Source organism: Molothrus aeneus, chromosome 1 (genome assembly GCF_037042795.1).
Source record: "Molothrus aeneus isolate 106 chromosome 1, BPBGC_Maene_1.0, whole genome shotgun sequence".
Classification (NCBI taxonomy): domain Eukaryota; kingdom Metazoa; phylum Chordata; class Aves; order Passeriformes; family Icteridae; genus Molothrus; species Molothrus aeneus.
The window spans coordinates 109426508-109452220 of record NC_089646.1 but is presented as its reverse complement, the minus strand read 5'-3'; the positions used below and the strand labels follow the sequence as shown (position 1 = coordinate 109452220).

Here is a 25713-nt window from a genome sequence, read left to right as displayed (position 1 = left end):
TTAGACAGCTGTACAATGATAATATTTATTTTATATTTAGCAAATTTAGACTTTCCTGTTTTGACTGCAATTCAGGATGCCATTTTCATGCTTTCTTCATGTTTAGGTAGACTTGAAGGACAAGGCATCCATGTCATACAATGTATTTCCATTTTTCTCTATTGAATGACGATACACAGCAGTGTCAGACACTCCACTGACTTTAGCACAGTGTTTTATCCAGATGATGAATTATTTTCCAGACTTTACAAACTTTTATCATGATGGTTGAGATAAAAGGAACAGAAAGAGTGATGACGTAGTTGTGGTTTTGCAGTGATGTTCATCTTGTGTCTTTGATGCTTGTTTGCATTATCTTCAGAAGGACGTTTTAGTCTAAGTGAGGGAAAAAAACCAAACCCACATCTTAAAAGTGCATAGGGAAGGGAAGTATGTGTATAATGTAAGAGCATTACTTGCAAAGAAACCAAAACTATTTATTGGATGGTCATAAAGTAGCAGTGTCAAGTATCTGACACTGCACAGAAGTACTTCAACTCAATGGGGTATCACACAAAGAGTATTAGGACAAAATTAAAAATGGAACTCTGCTTTCTGGAAGGATATTCCTCTTCAGTTTGTTTACAAAATTTCTCCTGTGCCCTGTGAGTCTCTCTAAACTATGTCATGCTTGCTATTTCCAGGACAAGCCTCTACTTAAAGTAAGAGTCCATGTATCTCAGACTGCATGAAATGTCCTGTGAAAACATGCCCAAATGCTGCTTCTGCCCAGTACATGGCATTTCTGATCCTGTCATCTAGATAGTTTTAACCTGCTGTCTTCTTAACCTTTCCTTAAGTTAATATTTCCACAACTTCATGCCTTGCATAAAAATGGCCTTTGAATGTGGAAAATAATTTTTTAGATTTGCTTTTTGTTTTGACACCCTGGGATGCATTTTTTAGCACCATATCCAGGGGGGATTTAGTAGAATAGGCAGCAATAGATGAAATACGAGTTTACTGAGCAGAAAACATGGTTTAATTATAAATTGAAAGTGAACCCCTATGTTCACACTATCCCACTCAATGTAGGCTGTCATTGGGGCAGAGTGGAGGGGGGTGGAAGAGGAGAACAGATTTTTAATTAAGTAGGATTTTGGTGTTTGATAAATTAGCGTCACTTAAAGGAGCTCTTTAATTCTTAACCTGTAGTCTTTAGGCTTCAAAAAGGTGACATCTTCCATTTACTTCTTACTTAATTTGATTGTTTGCTTTTTAGTGAATATGGATATGTGTGCATGTGTCTATATTTGTTGAAAGAGGCAAGATACTTACTTCTTCCAGAGTCACACTCTCCTTATTCTCCTTTCCTTGTCTGTATTTCTTTTTAAGGCACACTGCAGTTGTGATGGTGACAATAAGCATTACAACAAACACAGTTATGGTTGAAGAAACAGCTATTACAATATTTTCTTGAGTTGAGCCTTTCCTTTCACACTTTTCTCCCATGTACCACCAGCTGTCACCTGCTGGACATCTAGAAAGCAAAAGAACTAACATTTACTATCACCTAAATATTAAAGGTGTGAAAAGATCTACTTCAAAAAAAGGCATCTCTGATGTAATTTCTATATCCTAAAGCATAATGAAGTCATCTTAAAATGGACCTCTATTTTAAAGTTCTCTTAGTGGCCCAAGTGGCCCACTGTCCTTACATACCTAAAGGTGTTTCTTTCAGCTCCTAATGTTTCACAGGTTGTGCCTTCAGAGAGAGCTTTTGCCAGAAACCCTAAATGCCTTCCTGATCCTCTTGACCTCTTAAGGCCTGGATGCAGCTGATCTATGGAGCTTTTATTTTTTTTAATTTTCAAATTTAAAGAACTTTTAAAAGCTGCCTCTGTCTTCATCCAAGAGGCAGATAAGAAAAATTCACAGCCCAGCAGCCATCCAGTTTTAGGACTGAAAACAACCTCCAGGCTTTGATTCCATCACCTCACCCAGCACCACAGTCAGCACACCCACCTCCATCTTTCTAACCTTGGTTATTCCTTATGTGTTGATTTCCTGGCTCCTGTCTAAGCCATTTATTCAGGACTACCTCAGCCCTGAAAACAAGTCTGTTTGCACTGCACTGCAAAGATATTGCCTGCTGGGGGGATTACCGGTGATTCAGCTTGAACAGATGTATCACATTCCCACCCATTTCCCAACAGAAAATTGGGGTGGAAACTGACTGCTGGTCACACATTGCTGTAGGACAGAAAGTAGGTTGCAAAGGCACTAAAGCTTCAAAGAGTCCAGAGATGTCAGAAAATAAATGTTCTCTTTCCATAATTTTGAAATGAAGCATAACATTGAGCATATTTTTTATTTTTGTCTTCTTGGGACTTCTTCTTGACATTTACTCCTATTTGTGACCTGCTTCTAATGAGTTGCACAAGAATTATTTTTTTCAAGGTTTCTAAATGGAGATATATAACACTTAATGAGTCATCCTCACTCCTGTGGCTTTTGGCCTTTATGTTTTCCTCACAGCACTCCCCCAGTCTACCTGCCCTGGAACAGCATCTAAGGTTACTCTCTTCAGCCTCAGAGCTTATTTGAGAGCTGGAACAATGCTAATCAGGCAGGTAGTTACATAAATATATCCACAAAGAATTAAATAAAAGTTGATAATAATCTTCTTGCAGGGCAAACAATCTTTTATTCCTCAGCTTTCACTGCTGGTTTCAAAGGCAAGGGACTACACTTTGGTAACTCATGGTCATAATTTGCACTGTACAATATTTCTGAATCAAATTTTAAAATAATGTCTATGCTGCTTCCTACATGATAAGTATTGCAAATCTACTCTAATTATATAAATGCTCTTTTCTTTCAATTACATTTATTCAACTCTTCTACATTTTGCTATAGGGAATTCTGAAGACTTGGAGTAATACATTGCTGAAAATAATAAACACATTTAAAATATAATTTACAGGAAAGTCAAGCAGAGTACTTCAAAATGATCAAATGCTGAGGTTAGGAGCTTTGTTGCCCAAATCGGCCATAAGTTCAGTCTCACAGGAGCAGTTGCAAATACTTGCCTTAATCAGCTACAGTCTGTCTTTCCTTTCACTAGGAGCAAAGATTTATTTTGTTAGGAACTCTCATTACTCATCCTAAAGCAGCATTTGAGGGTGAACAAAGGCAGTTACCTGCACACGGGCATTCTGTTTACCATGACACAGACACCATCATTTTCACAGGGGTTGTCTGGGCAGAAAGCTGGAACCTCTGGATCTCCAGGCTGGTTGGTGCTGCCTGTGGTGGTGGTGGTGGTGGTGGTGGTGGTGGTGGTGGTCTCAGTGCCACTGGGGGGCTTGGTGGTGGCAGAAGGGCCAGGGCCAGGTTTGGTGGTGGTGGCACTTGCAGTCGTAACAAGAGGGGGTGGAGTGCTTGGCTGAGTTGACAGGAGGTGCGATATATCTGCACGGTGAACACACAGGCAATAAGGTCTTTGCTCCACATTATTTTCCTTCTTATTCCAATGATAATTTCTAATAATAAAGAGCAGTAAGCCTGTCCAAAGGTTTAACAGATAAACAGTCTTTTTTGCATTTTAGGAGCATGATGTATTTTGGAAATGTCCTCTAGAATTTTTTCAGAAACAGATGGTTTTATTCAAATTAATATATTCAAATTAATTTGCACAGGATTAGCATTGTTTTATACACCTTCACATGAGATAAAGGAATTATACTGTGTATGTACCTGTTCACAAATTTATTCAAATGTACGATTTGACTTTAGACACAGGCATAATTCAAACAGTGCTCAAATGCAAAGTACATTGTGTGTTTATAACGACAGCACTAGTGACTTGGTATCTGACACTGTTTGCTGCATTGTCAAGAGTATCAGCTATGTTTACATACCTTCCATTGTTAAAAGAATATAAACACCATCTTCTTTGATAAAGTTGTGGCTTCTAAGTCTCTCATGAGTTAAAAATGCACTTGTTCCAACTCCTGGACCTCTCATGTATTTGGTTCCATTGGGAAAAGTTGCTTCAGATCCTACTTTATCTGGCCTATCCCAAGTATAGTTTGATGAGGATTCTGAGGGGAAAAAAAAAAGATAAAAAGAATGTGAATGTGAGACTGGTCTGGATTTGTGTCTCAGCAGAAACCTCAATTGCCTGGGATTCCCCACCGATGAGAGGCATAAGACAATGGAGATCTTCAATTATTTGGTTTATTCTGAGGTACTGAGAAAAGAACCTGCTGGAGGTGAGGTTATTGGAGAGCTAGTTGAAAGCCTGTTGTATTTTCTTTTTACTTTGTTAAAGTGAGGTGGTCAAGAAGATAAGTAGCACATAAATCATCTATAACATGAGTTAATGCAATGCTTCTCAAAAGAGAGCATCTCCTGTATCTCCATGCCCCTGTAGTAGATGTGGGGCACAAGATATTTGAACAACCTAAATGATCACAATCACTGATGCCTGCTCCATCAAACCCTGCTCTAAAGCTCAAAGCTGAGCCTGATTGTCCATGAAAGAATCTGACAGAGGAAGAAAGATCTGCCTGCTCCACCACCTCTCTGGTTAGATAAAAGGCGTGTGTTACAAGGCTTCCCTTGGAAATCGTGGACTATTTGCAATATATGAATAAACAAGAGAGAAGGAGCAGAGAGCAAACAGACTGCATGTCCACAGGGTCAGAGAAGGAAAAGGGCACTGTGGCTGTAACAGCAGAAAGCACAAGGAAAATGTGCTTTTACAAACATCTGTAGAGGACATGGTGTGGTGTGTCTTTCATTTACAGAGAGGACATTTAAGTCTTTCTCGATTACCCACTTTGTTTTCATGTAAAGCCAGTGTCACAGAAAATGCAATGTAAAACATACTGGTTTTCAAATAATAATACGAATTGGAGGGGTTTGTGCCTTCCTTCCTTACTTTCTAGTCAGAAAACTAATTCAGTGGCAGAGATGATTTCTTTTGGCAAAAAGAAGAATGTCATTATGACAAAAGCCATAATGACTTAAATCCAAACTTTATCCAATGCTGAATGTGGGTGTTTTCTTTAATATCTCCCTCTGCAGAGATTCCTATCATTTCTCAGATATGAATGTGGGCGTTTTCTTTAATATCTCCCTCTGTAGAGATTCCTATCATTTCTCAGAGTTACTTTTACCTCAACTGTCACGTTTCCAAGTTATTATGGACGACAGCCCTTATCTTCTCACACCTTGAATAAGTACAGATTACATAATATGAATCAGTACTTTGTCCATCTGGAGGCTTTTGCTGGCATCACTGTACCTTTGACAAGGAGGGCTGGGATTTGTTTGATAGTTGCTTCACTTTTATACTGCCTGTATTGTTAATTCCATATTTTTCTTTTCATGACTTCTGGAAAACTTCCATTCTCATTAAAACAGAAATATATGTATCCTCACAGAGCATATGAAATAAACTTTAGGAATAGATGATCCACCTGTTTCTTATGCAAATGCAACTCTGAAATCCTGAGTCCCAGCTTAACTTGCTTGTAGGTTTAATTTTTTTCTTGTCTGTGGATCAATATTATTGTTGCTGCAAACATATGAAACATTCCAGAAGCTAAAAAATATGTATTAATTTAACCAAGAGGAGATGTGACCCCTTGTCTTTTGGTTGTGTTTTACATGTTTAATTTTAACTAACCTGAAAACCTCTCAGGGTCTGTTGTTACACTTCTTTGGTTTGACATCTGTTGACGAATATCAGGATGCTGATCAAGCAGGTTCATGGTAACTTGTTGCCATGGACAGGGCCATTTCAAATGATCATCATTTGCTCCAGAAATCAAGGACAAGTATATTCCTAAATTAAATGGGTTATCAGTGGTACCATTTACATACAAGCTGACCTGAAAAGCATACCCTTCACTAGAGTAAAAAGGTGGACTGTATATTATTCCCTCTTTTCCTGCTGGACTTGTGTTGAGGACATGTGTGAAATTTCTGATATGCCAGACATGGTGGGGACACTGAGTTTCTGACAAGTTGATGTCATCAATAGAGAGGCCTCCATTTGATAAGCCACTTCCTCTCACGCCTTGAAACACAACCCGGAATTTACTGGTGACATTCAAAGAAACATGATGGAGCTGCCAGTAGGTCTCAGGTGAACCTGAAAAACAAGGGTGGAGATTTCTGACTCAGCAATACAGTCAAACACTGCGCAGGTCTGTGAACCCCATACCAACACTATGTAAGAATCTTTCAATTCCACTGGCACTGATGTGATGGAATATTTCTTCTGTAGATGTTACTTTTTCAGTTCAAGATCATATTTGCTCAATACAATATTTTAACAGAATTAATATGCAAAATAGCACTTGTTGATGGGTTATAACACTGCTTTTTCTTTTACATTTTTTAATAAAATTTCATTAAATTAATCCAGGAGTTGTGAATATTAAATCCACAAAAATAGTTTCACCTGTATTGTTAAAAAGAAAAAATTCAGAACAACTTATATTCAAATAACTGACCAACAGCCTGAACAACACAAAATGCTCCAGAGGATTCTGGGAACCTAGAACTACAAGACTAGTTCATTCATTTGTTTTTGTATTTCTAAATGGCTTGTTGGAAGCTTGCCTATGCAGAAGCACTATTCACCCATCACATTATTAATGGCACTAAGGTCAAATTAAAGCCAGTCATTTCCAAACCTTCTTCGTGCAAGGGAACCTTGCTGCAAGTTTGATGCTGTATCCAAAAGTGCCTGCACTAGCAAATTCCACTTGACTCCAACAGCAGTGTACACAAAAGCAAAGACCTCTGCACAGGGGCCTTGTGAGGTCAATGAAAGTAGAACACCCTTTTTAAAAAGTATGTGCACCAAAACAGTTTCTTTTGTGGCCTGGTTTTAGTTCATCTGCACAGAAGACCAGCTGCATTTATTGAACAAGCAGGTACAGAACTCATATACATCACTCTCCTAACAACCCAAAACACAGCACAATGGATCTCAAATATGTCTTAATTTCTTGACATTTTTCATTACTGTTATAATTAGGAGGGAAAAAATTGACCAAGAAACAAGAAGAAAAGCACCCCACTGTTTTCCATGAAATTGCCTTCAGCATAAACTGAAGGATTTTTACATGTAATACATGCAGTTCAAAAATCCCCAGCTGCCACAAACCAGTGGGAAGCGTTCAGGGATTGTCCCTAAGCCTCTCGAACATCATAGTTCAGTGCAAACCCATGAGCAGCTCAACCAGGTCAGACCATGGATGGAAGGGGCTGTAGTGTCACTGTCAGGTTATTAACTGCATTGGAGAGGGCAACTTCTCACTTGAGAGAAGTGAAACAGATTGGGGAGAAAGTAGTCTTGAACCATTCCTAAAAGTTTGCCACAGATTGTCAAAATAGGGTGCCACTTTGGACACACTTATGAGTTTAGAGACTTAAAGAAAATTATGGACTTGCGAAAGCAGGAATGGGAGATGGGGCCTAATAGACACAAAACAGTGTTTGTGAGGAAGGCTGAAGTCTGGAGAAATTACTCTTGGCATCAAAATAGGGTTTGAAAGAGTTTGGAGAGCTCAGACTGATGTGAAGCCTACACCTGCCTTAGCAGCTCTTAGGTTAAGGATGCCTGTTAGCTCAGAGGGCACAGAGGGTGAAGCCATAGAAGTGAAGAAAAGAGTGGAAAAAACCCCCAGGCACCAGCAGAAGCTGAGCCTAAAGGAACAAAAAGAGACAGAAATTATACCTATTTAGTAAAAAAACTTGCTCAGATCCTTCTGAAGTTGGTGTAGGTGAAATTGAGACCACATATGAGTTAAGTATTTGAGAAAGTAATTTAATCATAAGGTGACTTTGGGAATTCTAGCTTAAAGAGCTCTTGTCCATTAGCTGACCTCAGCTGAGGTCATTCTGTAGGCCATAGGCTCCTAAAACCACAAGAATTTAATCTTCTTCAAACTGCAACTCAAATCGTGATCTGTTGCTCATATATTTCAGTTAAGTAATTTAAATTTTATTTATCTTTTTTAACTTAGATATTCCAGGGCATTTATGCTTTCCATTTCTTTATTATACTTTCTTATTAATAGTAATTTACTCTAATATTCCGACTTCATCAGCTGCTATTGATACCAGCAATTCTAGAACAGTTAAAATGATTGCTCATGGAATTTTAGCTAGTTTGGCAAGAAAACTATCTTGATAATACAAGAGTTTGAAATTTGTGGTAATTTATTATATTATAGGAAAGCAGCTGACTGAGGATCCATCAGGTATAATTTCAGCAGCAATGAATCAATTACATAGATAGAGAAGAAGCCAAAGAACAGCACTAGGAAATGAGTGACTTTGCCACAATAATTTTCCCCAGTACTTTGAAAAATACTGAGGATAGATTAAAACAAAATGCAATTTTATTCCATACCTTTTATCTCTTTGATGAATCTCAGAGTGCCATTTGGATTGGCTGACGTGTACTCCCTGACCCAGACATTCAGCCGGTCATTCTCGTTACCACTGTTATATAAATAGAATTGTAAGCACTGAAAACCTCTTTTGGGATAGAGAATTCGGCTCTCCAGGGCAGCTGTGCTTCCTTCTCCTCCAGCAGTGGTGTCAAAATGCATGAAGTAGCCAGAATCTGCCAAAAGTCAATGAGAAATGAGCAGTAAGGGAGAGAGAAAACAGAAAATTCCTGATGTACTGGCTTTCTTAATGCTGTATTTCTTAGTGCTGTATCTAGAAGATACAGTCAGGTCAGGGTTAGGTAGATCCTGTACAAATCTCTGACTGAGGACTGGTACCTGCTCACCTTTTTCAAAGGTAGAACTATTCTCTTTGCAGCTTTTGTCCTCATTTCATTGTCTCCAGGAAACTGTACCCAAACCATGGGTTTTTGCTCTTTACCCAGTTACTCACAGTTGACACCCTGGAGGACAGATTTAAACTCCTGAACTCTTGGACTGTTCTGACAGGTTGAGATACATCTAGCAAGATTGTCAATTAATTTTTCACCTCAGCCCTGATAATATGCATTTAATTTCCTACTCCTGTCCAAGGACTTATTGAGCAATTATTGAGAAAAGCAGCAATCTGTTTGGTGTGCCTGTATCACAGGTTCAATGCTTTATATAACTCACATGACAGGATGTGACATTAAGACCAAAAAAACTGATCAAAAGAGATAAGGACATTCGATCCTCTGAAATAAGCAGAAAATCAACGTATCACATGATGTCCCTAGGTATGTAGATTTATGCTGCTTAGTTAAAAAATAAACTGCAGTTTGTAAAAAAATAAATAGATAACAAGGCCAAGCTTGAAGGAACCCTGCATGCCTCTGCAGAAAACACCTCCCAGAAAGATAAGAGTTTTTTTCTCATACCTTTGCATTCTCCCATATTGGTGTGATCTGTATTTGGCCCAGCTGGAACCTGAGACAAACGCTGCCAGTCACTGTTATCATCTGAACTTTGAATCATGCCACATATATTTTCAAGTTCAAAACTGCACGTGTCCATGAAACTTAGGGAGGAGGCTATGAAAAAAATAAATAAATAAATAAAAATGTGAATCTCTATTACATAACACATTTTAATTCTGAAGGTCCAACGCAATGAGCAGAGAAAGACTAAATGCAAACACCAAGTAATCAGTGGTTTCAAATATGATCAGCATTCATATATACAATGTTCAGGAACTCAAAACACTTGGTGATTAACACTGACATTAATGAGATGTCATCAGGGATACTCTGGGCCCTCAGCAAACACAGGAGGGCATCTGCTAATTATCATATCATGTCTTTTATTTATAAAAAGAACACTAATATCAACCCAATCCACACATCTTCATATTATAGTCAAAAGATCCTGAGACTTCCCATTCTTTGTTCTGCTTTCTTTGGGCCAGCCCACACAAGACCACAGATTCTGATACAAACTCACTAATGTATAAGCTGGAGTGCTTATTTTGAAATATAGAAGAGCAGAAGCTATTTGGCTGGAATAAACAAACCTTGATTTTCCAAACACAGAATTAAAAAACAAACAAAAACAAAACAAAACAAAGCCAAACAAACAAAACAAAAAAAAATATTTGGTAAAGGTATATTTGGGAAAAGTGGATATTTCTTGCCATACAAATTTTTCAATATCTTTCATGTAACAAGTGAAAAATTAGGTGAAGGAAGAGTGTGCAGTTAAATATGGAAGGGAGAACAACATATGAAATATTTCCTCTGTCTAAAGCAAACTCTGGATAGGTGAGAGATAGCACAGTCCAGGTTTATCCCTGTTCTTATTTTTGTCTCCTATTGTACCGTGTCTGAGCTCATGTGTAATACCAGCCATGATTTGAAAAGAGCTAAGTTAATGAAATACTTTTTAAACTATGTCTAAAATATTGTGGCTCAAAGGTTTAAAGGTTTCCTTGCATAACAAAAAGACCTTGAGTATCACAAAACTCAACCTCAATAACATACAAAATGCTTCACTTGAGCTGCAGCTCTGGGAAGCACTTAAGTATGAACTGCTGCCAATTCAGTTCTACTGCTGAGATATGAGATATAGACAGTTCTACTGCTGTCCTCACAGAAAGCTAAAAACCCTCTGGAGGCTGCAAGGTAGTCAGAAGTGTATGGCAGATATTTTTTGAGATACAGTTCAGTACAATGTTGCATGAACTAAGAAAAGGCTTTCACAGCAAATGTTGTGCTGACTGCTGAAGAAAGAAGGCAAGAAAAAATTGAGAATTATTAGGTGAAAGAACTCTTTGAAATCAAAATACAAAACAAAACATGAAATTGATTTGGCCAAACAGGAAGGAAGTAACCTAATGACTTTTAAGTAGAAAGTGCTGGCTGGCATGGAGAGTTGACCTGAATGCCAGGAAGACAGAAAAGCAAGACTCAGTAGATTATGATGTATTTCTGAGGTTCCTTCCTGAAACAGGTGAAGGGGCAATGAGTGAGGCAGGTTGTGAATTCTGTCTGCACCAAAGCCAGACACTTCTTTGGTATGCAGTTAAAGACTGGACTCAGAAGAAAACGCCTGGGGGATGACTGCAAAGTCCCAACTTCCAGAGGCTGAGGGAAACCTCATGGTCAGCTCTGTCCAGCAGTATGCTCCAAGGGGAAAGCAGACTAAAATCTACTGTTATCATATGGCCTCAAAGAAAGCAGTGAATTACAGATTGGAGCAGCACTAAACAATCTGTCAGTATTTCTTATGCTGTGGGTTGTTCTCTTCAATTTAGGAATTAGTTACATTTTTAATGTAATTTCCTGTCCACATGGGCCTCTAGCAGAAATTTAGCTTACACATTTCCTTAAATCATGTTCAGCAAATGAAGTAATCTTTTGTGTGGGTGAGGGCTGGGACCTGTGAAACACCATCCTCCCTGACAATGGTGGCTGATCTGACAACATTTATGTCTCTGCAAATATCATCCACACTATACACATCACATGAAGCCAAGAGAGGGACTGGGGAGCAGAGTCCTAATTGCACTGAAGGTGGTGGAAGTTTTGCCACTGATTTCAGCAGGACTGGGGCTTTTTTTCATTTGGGGAATGTGCCTGTGGGTTAAGAATAAAGTTAAAACATCATGAAGTATTTCTGTAATGCACAAGAATGATGGAAAATAGATAAGATTAATGGAGAGGAAGAAGGACCCCATCCTCTGTGAAAGACATCCTTAGCTGTAAGCATTTTTATAAGTGATTGTGTAGCAAGTGCTAGAAGCTAAGGCTGTGTGTGTGTGTTCAATTTAGACCTACATGAATAAAAATATTTTCATCAGAATTTTACACTTGAAAAACTGCACCCTTTTAATAAACCAGTTTGATAGTTGTTTAAAGAATCTGTATAATAAAGCTTAAAATATAATTGTAAGCCAGTACTCACTACTTGGGATATTGTAAAAGTTCTCTTCTGAGTGTCAGGGCACACTGAATGCAGCAACAATTACAGAATTATATTCCAATTTGATAATGGACTCATCTAGATTTCTCTGTTTCTTACTTTCATTCAGCTTTGTAAAAGAAACACCACCTAAGCAAAATAACTCTTTTGACCACTTTTGTAAGAGACCAGGTTTGAAGCTTAACAAGAAAATTTAGAAAGCTTGCATTTTATTCAGAATGGCATCTGTACCCTATTTGCATGGATAGGGTATATATAAATAGGCATGAATCTGTCTCACAGATTCCATGAAAGTGGAGTAGGTATGACAGCCACAGCAAAGATGCTCATTTCTGTGCAGTGTCTGAGCATCAGCTGTGGAATAATGCAGGGAAAAAACAAAAGGCTTTGTGCAGAAGCACATATTTTAAACAGCCACCCAAGGGATGAACAAAAGTCAGCTGCTGAGCAAAGCTGGTTTTTAACTAAAGGTCAGATAAAATTGCACAGAAACCTCTGCTACTCAGCAGTGTTTCTGCAAGAGGAATGCTATTTCTAGCTGTACCATAATTTCTGGTGTTTTTAACACAATTCACTTCTCTAAATATGTTAGCATCCCTTTCACTTGTGTCTGGATGGGTCCAACATGTATGTATCAGCCTCATTTCTTTCAAATGATTCTTTCAAGTAATATAAAATAAATGGAGAAACTTACTGCAGTTGTACAGCCGGTTCAGTTTCTGGAGGTCGTACTCACTGAAATCCATTCTCTGTCCTATGACATCAATGAAGTCTGGTATGTTGGTGATGATGGTGGGATCAGTTCCATTCCTGAATGCAGTCTTGCTGTAGTGCATCACAGAATTGTAGTCGTAGGGAACATTCAGGAAGTCTGATCTGTCATCATCGTATTTATTGAAATTATGTTCTTTACCTAAATGGCAAAATTGAAAGGATAGATTGTCTGTTGCTCAAGGGAATCAAATTTTAATGTAAAGACTTGCAGTGACAGAGAATCTATCACATCTCAATATATTTTTTTGTAGTAATTTACTTGTACTTATTTTGTAAAACAGTTTTATTTCCAGTCTAGGGCTATTTGCTTTCCTCTTTCAGCCACTGATGACTTCTGCTGGATGAAGAAAAGCTTTTGCTACCAGAAAATTTTTCCTGTGGAACAATTTATAAACTTTGATAGGCTTGTGATATCCAAGAGTGGAGAGAGTGTTTCAGTACTCAAATTACTGTAATTTGCAACTGTTTCTAATCTGTATTCTGTGATGTTCAATTCCTCATCATTTTAGGTAATAATAAACAATTTAGAGTTGTCATCAGATAAACTTCCAGAATTTAGCTTTACAGATGTTTTCTGGAGTATGAGCAAAGAACCAGTTGCTTACTACCCAATGGGGAGGCAAAATTTAAATCAGTCAAAATACAGTAATTATATTCTGGTCAGTGTAAAAAAATTGCAGCAGTTTCAAGTATCTCACAATAGTGGAGCTTGTCACTAAAGAGTCAGCAAAATATAATGGAAATCAAATAACAGAGTCTAAGTAATTTTCTGTAATATATAATTGCATATGCACCTGACTATTGATCAGGATTAAATAAGAATGCATTAGATTTAATCATTATCCAGTTTTGCAGTCTTCTGTGTCTACCTATGTTAGGAAAACATCAAGTCTGTGGATAGAACTTTGTTTTTGAACAGCCTGAAAGTCACAGAGGACAACAACAAGCTAAAGAAGCAGAGACAGAGCAAAGTCCTGAGGAATTCTGTGCCATGTCTCAGGCTTGTGCCAAATATACCAACACTTACAATTCACAAGCCGCATTGCTTAAGTAACTGCTGGTGTGACACAGACCCTGAAATGTCTCTCCTGCTTGCCCACCCTCTGCACACTCTGGTCTCTCAGCTCTGCTGCCAGTACCAGGTGTAGCAGACAGGCAGAAAGAGAAGGACCAGTGTTTTCACTGGAGATTTTCTACTGGTTTTGTTCACACTGGATTTTTCAGACTTGGGGGGGGGGGGTGTTAGTTATTTTTATTTCATTAAGGGCTTCTAGAGTAAGTATATTTCTAGAGTATTCATTTAAACAAACTAAATTATCCTCTCCTGCTGCCCTGTGGTACAACACGTAGCGTAAGAGGATACAGATCTCTAATTAGAGCTTCGGAAACTGCCGTGGCACAAGCAACTACAACAGCAAGAACAAATGAAAATTTATGTTTCAAGCAGACGTCGCTTTATATCTAATTTATTGATATACTGGCTTTGGAAAGTAAGTCCAGGTGAGAGAATAGTGTGACCACCAACAGATGGCTGGAAGGGATGTTCCACATCTAAACTGCTAGCACCAGAGATTGAGAGGAGAGCAGAGGAGTGACTGACCAGACTGAATCCTGTCCCAGGCAATGGTCACATAGTCATCCCGGTCAGACCGAGACTGCTCATGCCAGAATCCCAGGGCGTGCAGGAACTCATGCTGGATTGTCCCAATCCTGTCACAGTTGGCTCCAATGGAGAGTTGCTGCAAGCCCATTTGCATGTTTCCCACTGAGGACCAGCAGCTGGCAGTGACACAAAATGAGAGAGGGCTCTTTGAGATGCACACCATCCCCATGCCATGAAAACCTCAAAACCAGTCTATTCAATCAGTATATTTTTAACCTGAGCATTGAAGTCACATTTTGTTACAGAGAGCACTTTTCCATTGATCTGTTCCTTATCATACCCCTTCCTCTCACACTTAGCTCTGTTTCGGTGAACAAGAAGGTCCTTGTCTCTGGCTCTATGAGAAGAAAAATGTTGATCTACTTCTGACAAAAGAAAACTGATGATGATTTCTTTGGTACTCCGGAACATCAAAGGTTGTGAGCACATAATTTAGAGCAATTAAATTTCTGCAAATTAACAATTTTCAGCTACTGTGCTACAGCACTTGCTGCTCTCACACACTCCCAAGTAAGAGCAAAACTGCAGCTGTGCTGCAAGTTTTTATTAAAAGGTGAAAGAATTTAGTGAGTTATCTGCACAGGCCAATAAAATGGCACCCCATGTCCACAAACTAGCAGGCACAGAGAACTACATTTAAATTGATATTTTATGTAGCAAATAAATCAATACTTACCCAATGAAGTACATAAAATTAATAGGGCACAAAATATGCCATAGGATTTGCAGTCCTATCACCCCAGAAATTTAAAAATACAAGCACACCATGTGCTTTCACACTCTGTGACTTACTAGTGCAACATATTCCCCAATATTTCATTTTCCACAGAGCAACACAGGCCTTGCCTTTTGATTACTCATTAAAATCACAACATGAGACCTGTTAAGGAACACATGTAGCATCCATAATTTCAAAGTCTTTCTTTGAACAAGGCCTCATATTGATTCTTGTGTTTTGTAGAAGTCCATCATAGGCTTGGGTCCACCTCCTACCAAAGCCACCTCTGACTTCACAGCTGCTACACAGTGCACAGCAGGCTACAGCAGGCACATCCAAGCACTTGGCAAAAATAACACCCAAACGACAGTAGGTACAGCTTCCCCGTGCCTTTGGTCTGCCAGATGCCTAAAACACTGTCATTCAACAGCCACAGAGGGGGCAAATTCACAGTCTGTGCTACCCTGCACTGAGAATAAAGCTGAGGTGAGTGGGACATGGCACTCCAGAGCAATGGGCACATAGAATCCTGTGTCTTCTGGAGGGGAGAAAGAAGAAGAAAGTCTCAGCTTTCCCCAGGTGTGTGAGAGCTGTGTTGCCTGTTACTCAATGCTTCCTGCATTGCTATCAGAGGCTGGAGGAACAGGGAAATACTTGCTCTGACTAATCCCACCATCCCCCTTTTGGGGCTGTAAATAGACACACGCCATCAGTTGCAGTGATGCCACTTATTTCAGGCACATTTTTGTACTAATGTCCTGCTACTAATTTTCTTCCCACAGTATCACAGATCGCCAATATCAGCTCACAGACACCCTGATTTACCAGCACCAAGCTGGAGAGCCAGGGATCCGTGTCAATCTACTCCTGCATGGATTCCCTTTGTCATGTGCAACAGTGGCAAAGAGCTGAAGCACTCTCCCAGGAGGGCCCCATGAAAATCCATGTGGAAATACTAGAGATGATGTTCATCCTCCCTGGTCTGTTAATCATTTGATTCTACCACACCATGTTAGCTTTCCTGCTGAATGAATCCTGCTCTTCATGAGAACAGTAAAGTGAAATGGCACATCCATTGCAGTTTCCAGACTCCTTTGTGAACTTTGCAGCCAATCTGATTATCCTGCATTTCTGTAATTCACAGTTACATACCTCACGTGTTTTGCTCAGCACAAAGGCAGAAGCTAACATAATACTGGTAGTAGCCAAGGTGAATGATAGATAAAGAATGTGTACAGGGAGAGGGCTCTTTGGGCAGGGCCTTGATACACTCTGTACATACACCAGAGACTACAAATGCATTTTTACACAGGGCAGTCAATACAACAAAAGACAGCTGGCTTTTTTTGTGGCTGATTTAATTTGAATTCAAAAGGGTAATCCAAACGAGGACTTTTGGCTTACTTCAAATCCTTTTGACACAAAAGTTCTCCCACATTCCTCTCTTTTATAGATGCAAGCCAAGATCAGAAAGGCAAAGATGTGATTTATCAACCTTTACTTGAAGTGGGAAAATTTTATGTTGCCAGGAGCTTTGTGTGCCTCTCTGCACTGTACCCTCTGGGCTGAGGTCTTTAGTCAGCAGATAGAAGAGTCCTAATTGATTTTAAAAACTCCAAAGTATTAGGAACAGCAGAGCAAAAATGGGTTGGTTCACCCAACTTACACCCATTACACCAGAAGTAAGGAATGGCCTGAAATGAAAGGAGTTCATTCAGGGTCAGTCCTGATTTCTTTGTACAACCTAAGATGACTCACTGAAAGTGGATGGACCTTTTCAGGAGACTGCACCATTTAGCTCCAGTCTTTTAAAAAGTTCTGCTGTGGATATGTCAGCTAAGGTGATGGAAACACTTCAGGGCAAGCCACACACCAGACAGTGAGGGCAAGATATACTATCCAACTAGATGGATTTATCTTCTTCATCACCATGACTCATCTATTTTTAATAGACATATAAATGAAACATTGCACAGAGGCCTCCTACTTGCCATTGGCTAAATATTGTGGTTCTTTTTCAGGTACAATTATTAGCAAATTCAATGCATATTTTAGGGGATGAAGGATTACAAAATTCAGCTACATGGGTTTTCCATTTAGCTCAAAAAGCTGAAGTCATTAGCACAGGAAAATGCATTGCTCCCTGAGTCTCCAATTATACATCTTTTAGAGCTGAGTTTCAGTGTCATGTGTACAGCATGAACAGCAGCAAATACAAAGAGCCAGACACCAAAGAAATTTTGAAACAATTATCTGCTATGAATATCTCAGAACAAGCCAAAGGGAAAGAGAAACATTTTTTATTATCAGAAAATCTTTACCCATTTATGAATGCATTCTTATATCAGGAAATGAATTTCTGAAAGCAAATTTCCTCACCAGGCTATCAAGTTCTCCCTGTTCTCCTTTTCTATAAGAGAAATGGTTCAGCACAGAGTGAAGAATATATTTGTTCTTGTTGCACTGTTTTGACAGAGAATGTCTTAGAAGGAAAGAAGTTGAGGCAATTTTGACTTCTTTACTGGAGTCTTATTTTGCAATATTTAAGATGAAATAGCATGACTATTCATCAAAAGAGGTAAATAAAGTAAAATATCAGCAAAATATCTCAGTGCTGCACAGAGTTTAAAAATATTGTTCTTTTATCTGAATGCTCATATGGAGTTGTTCAAGTGCATTTCCATTGTTACAGTCAAACAAATTCATTGCCCCACAGTGAGAACTGTCACATTTCTCCTTGGTTTTTCTTTTCCCCTAGAAGCCAAGGTATACTAGGAATGACCAGCTGAAAGTAATACTCCATATATCCAAAGATCAGTCAAGAACATAATTGCTTTGTTTCAGATATCTTTTACCATGTCCAGTAAAATATCTCTTATAGAACTTGATATCTTCTTATATTTAAGAATAAATATCAGGACTGGGAAAATGGTGACAACAAAAACGTAAAGTTATGACCAGATATATGAATTTTAGGTTGAATACTGGCCATGAGAATAGTCTGAAAGCAAACATAATTAAAGTTATTTTTAATTGCTTCTCTTACCCACTTCCTTTGAACACAGATATGTAATTCTTCTCCCCTTCCCAAGGCTTGAAGTCAATACAGGTTTTCAGTCGATACCGTTCAAATGCCTTGAGGATGACTCCCTTAGCATTCATTTCTGCAAAGCAAACAGTGTTTTTGTCAATACTGAACAGAAAGATTTCTACCATTATCCATGTGGAGTAAGTCCCAAGGTGGCTCTTGCTCCAGCAATCTTTGATCAAAATAAACAGATTTTTTGTTTTATTAAAACCAAAGGGGGGACCTAAAAAACATAAATTAGGGTCTTGCAACACTGTATCTTGCTCTTGTTTTGCTCCTGTGTAATTTTTCTTTGGTATTTTTGTATCAAATATGACATGATGAGTATATAGAAGGGTACTGTGGGGGGGAGGTTAATTTTGTAGATTCTTTCATTTATTTTTTTGATATTTATGTAAACAAGTATTAAATAGATAGGAAATTAAGACTTCACATTTTACCTGGTACAGAATGCAGGCTACAGATCCTTCACTGATTTTCTCCAGGACTTGAATTTTTCAGACTATATCTGTGTTATCTCCTCTAAGCAACTTGCATGGTTTCAATACAAAGATTTAAAGGATGGGGTCAAATTATGATGTGTCTCTGACTCACATAGGGGACTTGGCAATGTACCACTGCCAACTGTCTGTCAGAATGCCATTTTGCCCTCACTGCTGGGAATTATATAAATGGCCAGGTAAGCTTCCTGTCCTTAAAAATGTCTTCAGTGCCCTCTTTGCACCTCTGCTTTGTAGAGTTTCACATCTCAGACACAAGATTTCAAAACCAAAACAATCTGCTGGGCTGTAGCAGGGTAATCATTCAAGAAAGGAGGTGAGAGCCAGCTCTGATACCAAGATTTTAAATCCTGTTTGTGCACACTCAGCGCCACTCCTGCTGTGGGAAAGGGCCTGCTCTAGATTAAGAGAGGAAAGGACACCACAGAAGCTTTATCAACCTGTGTTGAACAGTTCAATCAACACAACATATAGACATTGTGAAGGGCAATACTGTACCCAGGCTGTCCTCAAGGACATAAGGGATAACATGGGGCCACCGATACTTGTCACCAATGATGGAGTTTCGATCCTGTACCTAGAAAGAAAACATGCAGTCCTCAGTAAAAAGGGATTTAGCATCAGGGACTACAATAGTGCTAAAGCAAGCCTACAATTCCAAGTAAGAGGTAGAGGAAAATAACAAGCTCAAAACCCTCAAAAGATTACTCAGAGGTCTGAAGCTTGGGTTTGAAATCCCTTCATGCCCTTCTACTGGTGTCTTCAACTTCTGCTGCATTTTCTCCATAGAAATTACCCAAGCTTTTGATGCATGTGCACAGGACCTTCTGCTCCTATGGGAAGCCTTAAGATCTAAAGTCCTGAAAACTGTACAGAGATTAATAGTTTTGTAATTTTTCATAATGCAAGCATTTGTTTCTGTACCTTTAGCAAGTGCTGTCCTTGCTTTCAGAGACATATTCAGCATATCCCCCAAAATGGAGAGTAAAAGACTATTTTCAGACTACTTTCAGAGTGCAAGACACATTGGGGGTTTCCTACTAGATATTTTTGAGATGTAAATGTAATTTTTTTTTCATTGATCAGATAAGGATACTGGCCAGATGCCTTAAAATGTGATATTAGATATCTAAATGTTTCATTGGTTTTAGTCAATCTACTTACAGGATGAAGGTTTTGCAGCGCTGCTCAGTAAATTTAACTGGCTCAGAATATTGTACAGATAAACAAAGAATTCTTTTTATACAAGCCTGCCTGGATGATGATCAGTGCTGCCTAATCTCTTAAAAGTGACAATGTAAAAAAGGAAACAAGAAGCTAATAATACTGATCTAATCACTGATGAGATCTCATGCTGGATAATGTTTCTGCAAATGCTGTTGACTCCTTTACTGTCTATGACATTTTGTAGAATTCCATCCCCAATCATCTTCAGTTTATTGTTACAAAAACAGCATTTATTGTTTGTAAGAGCAGGATGCATCTATTATTTCCATGCCAGTGATACTTTACATTTAAGTCGATGACACATTTTTGGCTTTGTATTTTATATTTGAACTCACCACAGGAAGTTTGATGTCTCCCTCAAAAAGGTCTAGTCCTAAAGCTAAAGGAAAGAGGAGATTAACATTCAGTTATGGTATTGATCTGTAACTACTACAATGAAATTTTTTTTTAAAAATTGAGACTGAATTTTGAAAAACCTTCATTTATGTCGAAGATGTCCTGATCAATTCCTCCATCTAGGTCTATTTCTGAAAAATAAAAAGACAAGTGAGGTAGGACATTAGCCCTTGCTGTTATCTTTATGAAGTGTGAAAATTAATGCAATAACAATAACAGTAATTATAAATCTGTGTCTGTCGTAGCCATGTTTATGAGCAGCTGGTTTTGTTGACTGCCTCCTGTGCATACAAATAGATCTCTAAACAGAACTCACCAGTTGTCTCTGGAGCAGGCTGGGGAGGGGAAAGAAAAAAAAGATATTATTAGAAAGGCAGATAATGAAATGCAGCTCGCGTTACTTTGTCAACAGTATTAGAGATGTGATTCAAGCTCAACTGACAGCACTTAGCACATGGCTTTGTGTTGGACTGACTGCACCTACTGCCTCCTCATTTGACTGGAAATCTGTATTCGCTGGTGTGGCAGCTTTGTGCCCTCCCCACCTCAGGGTGCCCAACAAGTAATTCAGCCAGTACTGCTTCTGTGCAGGTTTCACAGCTGCTTTTCTCTCAGGTAGTACTAAATTGTCTTACACAAATGGGAAAAAAAGGAGCCTATTGTTTCTGTGGAATCAAGTATTGCTACTAGTCAGCAGCTCTGCAGAGCCCTGTGGAAGCTATGATGAACTTCCCATCACAAATGTGAAGACTGGGGGAGAGAATGAGTGGTCTGGTGTTACCCAGTGAGGCTTTGAAGGACTGGGTACACAGCCCAGGTCACCTCAGCCCCAGTTCAGTGCCCTCTCTGGACTCCTTTTACCTGAGTAATAACAACTCAAACAGTCCCTTCGCAACATGGAGAATCCACTGACCATAATGAGATAAAGTGACATATGATAAGATATACACAGAATTATTTCCTTGCCATAACATGCCTATAGAATCTAATCTTAGTTCTTTTATTTAACTGGACACTTCATTTTTGGACTGCCTTGGACATACTTGACATAACATTACACAACTATTTCTCACATAGTGAGTAAAATCATGAAGAGCCTTTCTAAGCAATCGTCTCTGGGGGTCTTGTATGTTTGAATAGAGGTTCACAAACTGAAGATAAAAGACATCCTTGTATTCTAAAAGAAATGTAACAGCAATTCTGGAAAAAAGTGTGGGATTTTTACTTTTTTTGTTTTACCACAGTTTTCCCCCTGTGTTTCTTTCTCCATATAAATAATTTATTTTCTGTACATGCAGCTTTGCATGTAGGACTTCTTTGTCCAGTGTGATAAGCATCTGCAACTTCCACTAGAAGTAATGAACAATACAAAATCAGAATACTGAAAAGCAGCAAAAATCAAGTCCATGCAGTCCCTAGAAACATTAATTGTGATAATCTCTAGTATCTGTACAATGTGTAAGACAACACTATGGCCAGAATATTTAAGAGAGATTCAAATGCACACGTTATTCTAGACCTAAGTTTCAACACATAATGATGGGAACAATTTTGAGGGAAACAACTCTGAGCCCTAAAAATGACTCCATATAAAAATTTTAACCAAACACAGAAAAAATATCCTACCTCCCATGAAATTTTAAGGTTCAGAAAGAAAGCTTTGAAATTGTCAGAATGTCCCATTTTAGCTTCATAATGAAAGATTATTTTTTAATCTGAAATTACTGTCTTTTAGAAACTTCAGCAAATGTCAGAAAAAAATATTGTAAATACAAAGAGCAGAAATCTCATTTTATGATTCACCTGAACTAAAATTCCCTCAGGGTGTTGCTTCACAGTTTTTGTCAGATTTTGATCATTTAATTTCATTATCTAAGAGATGAAAACCATTTTTTGCCAAACCAAATGGAGACTGTAATTTCTATGTTTAAGAAACATAATTTCTAATTGGTATCAGCTGGCATAGCAAACATTTAGTAGCTAACTGTTCTATAAGCAGCCAAAGTTTTTAATCAGCTTCTCCTGCTTACTTTTTCTATTTTTAATCAAACTACCACTCAAGTATGTCCTTGTCCAGTCTAAACCTGACCCTGACCAAGGTCAGTCTAACCAACCTTTCAGGTCAGTTACAGAAAACACTGAGTAGAATCTGTTTCCTGACTGAATTTGTCCTGGAACAGCCCTGCTTCAGCACTTTGCATTTTTGGAAGTTTTTAAATTTGTCAGGTTTTAAGAATGGTTACTCTTAAAAACCCAGTATCATTGGAGAAAAGTGATTGACTCCATTGAAAAACTGGTTTCAGAGCTGGGCAGATGCAAATGCTGAAGGATTGATATTGATCTGACATTTCAAAATTAACTGGTATCATTCAGGTTTACATTGATACATGAGCAATAAGAATGGGGACTTTAGAAAGAAAACCCCACAAGTGTATACACATACAGCTTAATAACTGCAGAGATCTTGTTCAGACAAACCATCCATATATCTGAAATGTCAATAGACTCCTCCTACATTTTGAAGTTTCATAGCACATATATCATACCATTACACTTTGTTATCCCTGCATAAGACAATTCATTATCACTGTGCATAAAACAGTATTTACATTTTCAAGTTTTGAAATGAAGGTGCAGCTTGTAAAACAAGTTGCAAGTACATGGGCAAAGTGTGCAACACATGTTTTAAAGGCTTCATTTGCTTTTAAACTCCCACTCACACAGATTTCTTGGGAAAAAAAAATTACCAGTAATGTTTGCAATTTTAAAAAAATAAAATCACATTATTGCATTTTATGTTAAAAATTATTGATGGAGGAGAAGAATCACACCCATATATCCTGAATCCCCTTATAACCATTAATGGTGAGTAAAATAATCTGCAGTTCCAATAACTATAAACAACAATGTACTCATATCTACTAACCAGAAAGTATAACTGTCCTAAAGGTACAAACTGGGTAACTCTTGGAAAAGCTCCTCTAGCAACAGCAAAAGCTCACAAACTGAGATCAGCAGCCAAGTACAGTGGTATTTTTGGTGCACAAATCAAAATGTGAGTCCATGGCTGAACAATACCAAATGCAGCAATTCAGTGAAATCCAGGCTGGTCCTCAGTGTCTGAAAACTGCCACTGAATGTTTTATACTGAAGGAATCCCTTCTATCACGTGAAAGATTAATTTTTAATCTGAAATTACTGTCTTTTAAAAACTTCAGCAAAGGTCAGAAAAAATATTGTAAATACAAAAGGCCAGAAATCTCATTTTATGATTCACCTGAACTAAAATTCACTCAAGGTGTTGCCACTGTGTTACTAACAAAACTAGGTCTTTCCTCCTGTGAATCTCCACTGCAAAATACTCTGTTTCAAAAGCTTCATCTCTGCATACAGGTATCACTTGTTCACATGGCAGTGACTTTGGTCTCAATACCAGCCTGAAAGTATTGTAAACACACAACAAATACACAGTTCATAGTCTCGTGCAGAGGAAGGCTGTGTTAGCTGAACTGTGCCAAAGAGGAATCTAATTTAATCTAATCTACACGTATACAAATTACTGATCATTTTTAATATCAGTCCCTAGTTTAGGACATGGACAACGTGTGAATTAAAACATTCTAATGGTTGGTTAAACCACTTGTGAGAGCACATTTAACTGACAAAAAATTCAAGTGCGTCTTGGACAGGTGGGAAACATCTCACCTATTGTAATCATGTAAAAATCAGGTAAAGGGACTCAGACATCAATCAAGAAACAAAGGGATAATGCTTATGTGCCAAGAATATCTATGGCACCACCATGATGCCCTGGCATCACCAGAAGATTATCCACCTCACCCAGCCTGGACATCTATTCAGATGGAATATATTCATCTAGTTTGGATGAGACACATAACTTACCACTGATTTTTCCAGACTATATTATTATAGTATTGGCATCTAGAAATTTGAAATTAGCTCTTCCGGGCCATAGAATACATGGAATTGAAATAATTAGCCCTGGTGGTCAGAAGCCCCTCCCTCACAAGAGACCTAGTTTTTAGGAATCAGCTTGATGTCAGGTAACTTCTGCATCTTAGTAACACCTGTATCACCTACCATAGGCTTTAACAAAGCCTGCAGTGGAATCCAAACAACACTGACGTTTGAGTTTCCAAAAGACTGAGGCAGAGGCACAGGTAGTGGGAATAGTAGGGAATGATGGGACTGGAGTGATGGGGAATACAGGAGGACTATGGGAAAGTTTGGAATGTGAGGCTGAGAGCTTAATTTAGGGAGATGTATGAGCACGTGTCAGTGGACAGGAAGAAGGCAAGGCTGCCACAGGTTATGCTGTATAACTTTGATAATGTTATTGCACTTAGGTAGTGTCATAAAAAATAATGCCTTACTCTGTAGATTGCCCTGAAGATACAAACAGCTGAAACAAACGTTCATGAACCTTTCGGGTTTTGTTCTCTGAGCTAATTATATTGTGCTTCACCAAAAGTTCCTGACCTCTACAACAAAGCCTCCCAACGTAAGAAAAATGCTACATTTCACTAAAAAAGACAGGTAATATCAAAATCTCAGCTGTTACTTTTTGACCTGAGATATTTCAGCTGGATTGGAGGAACAGGGAGCAGTCATTTCCAAGTATATCCAGTGGCTAAAAAGGCATAAATTCCAATATCAATTATATTGTGCTGTAGTAAAAACCAACCAACCAACCAACTGAACAAACAAAAAAACCCACCCCAAAACAAACAAAAAACCAAACCAAAACTAAAAACCTACAAAAACCCCACAAAACAACAACAACAACAACAAAAAGCCAAATCACTCAGACATGGACAATTTAAATAAATTTCAGTTCTGGATTTTAACCTCACACTAGTTGTTCTGGTGACTTGGAATACTAGTGGACATTTTGCTTAGTTGGGGAACACAAGGTAATCTCTTTCCATGTATAGGCAAATCTATGAAAAACAGCAACACTAAGACCCCAAGGAAACAGGAAGCAGAAATCATTTATCTCTCCATGCAGACAACAAGAAAATTATATTGATTTTGCAAAATAATAAATCTTTTCCTCTCAAGCTCATCTTAAGGTGCATTATTTTCTCAGTCTTTCCTTTTCTTACCAGACTCCAGACCACCTGAAGAAGAAGACAGGTTAGAAGCCCAGCCACAGAAAACAAGCCCATGTTGTTCTCCAGTCTCTAGTTGTGTGGACAGAATTTTACACCAAGTTGGTATTTAAGATAGTAAATATCATAAATCAAAACCTTTGTCCTCTCAACAACGATTAACTCCCCTTACCTATCTTTTTCTTGTTGAGTAAGCATATCATTGTCAAGCAAGTCCATCATTACTGTATTGCAATAACTAAGGAAACATTTTAATCCTTTTTAAGAACTGCCATGAGAAAAAGTGTCAGAGAGAAA

General features: G+C 38.3%; 1 protein-coding gene across 1 annotated transcript; it reads right to left on the bottom strand.

Moving 5' to 3' along the window:
* Positions 1 to 25473, bottom strand: MEP1B (meprin A subunit beta). The gene is made up of 15 exons (XM_066546988.1): positions 25411 to 25473; positions 20601 to 20619; positions 20365 to 20415; positions 20224 to 20267; positions 19160 to 19238; positions 18120 to 18237; positions 14293 to 14471; positions 12613 to 12831; positions 9380 to 9532; positions 8420 to 8635; positions 5678 to 6145; positions 3903 to 4085; positions 3183 to 3453; positions 1318 to 1519; positions 1 to 375 (listed from the first exon to the last, which is right to left on the bottom strand). The coding sequence occupies exons 1-15, from the start codon at positions 25471 to 25473 to the stop codon at positions 358 to 360; spliced, it is 2283 nt and encodes a 760-aa protein (XP_066403085.1). The 3' UTR covers positions 1 to 357.
* Between the last annotated feature and the right edge of the window lie 240 nt (positions 25474 to 25713).

Bases quoted from the DNA above. Each gene is read 5' to 3' on its own strand.
- MEP1B (XM_066546988.1), bottom strand. From the start codon at position 25,473: ATGGGCTTGTTTTCTGTGGCTGGGCTTCTAACCTGTCTTCTTCTTCAG. The intron at 14,472-18,119 runs GTAAGAGAAGCA...TGTCACTGCCAG, and splicing joins TCTGTGTTCAAAGGAAGTGG to CTGCTGGTCCTCAGTGGGAA. The intron at 4,086-5,677 runs GTTAGTTAAAAT...TTTTCCCCTCAG, and splicing joins AGACCCTGAGAGGTTTTCAG to AATCCTCATCAAACTATACT.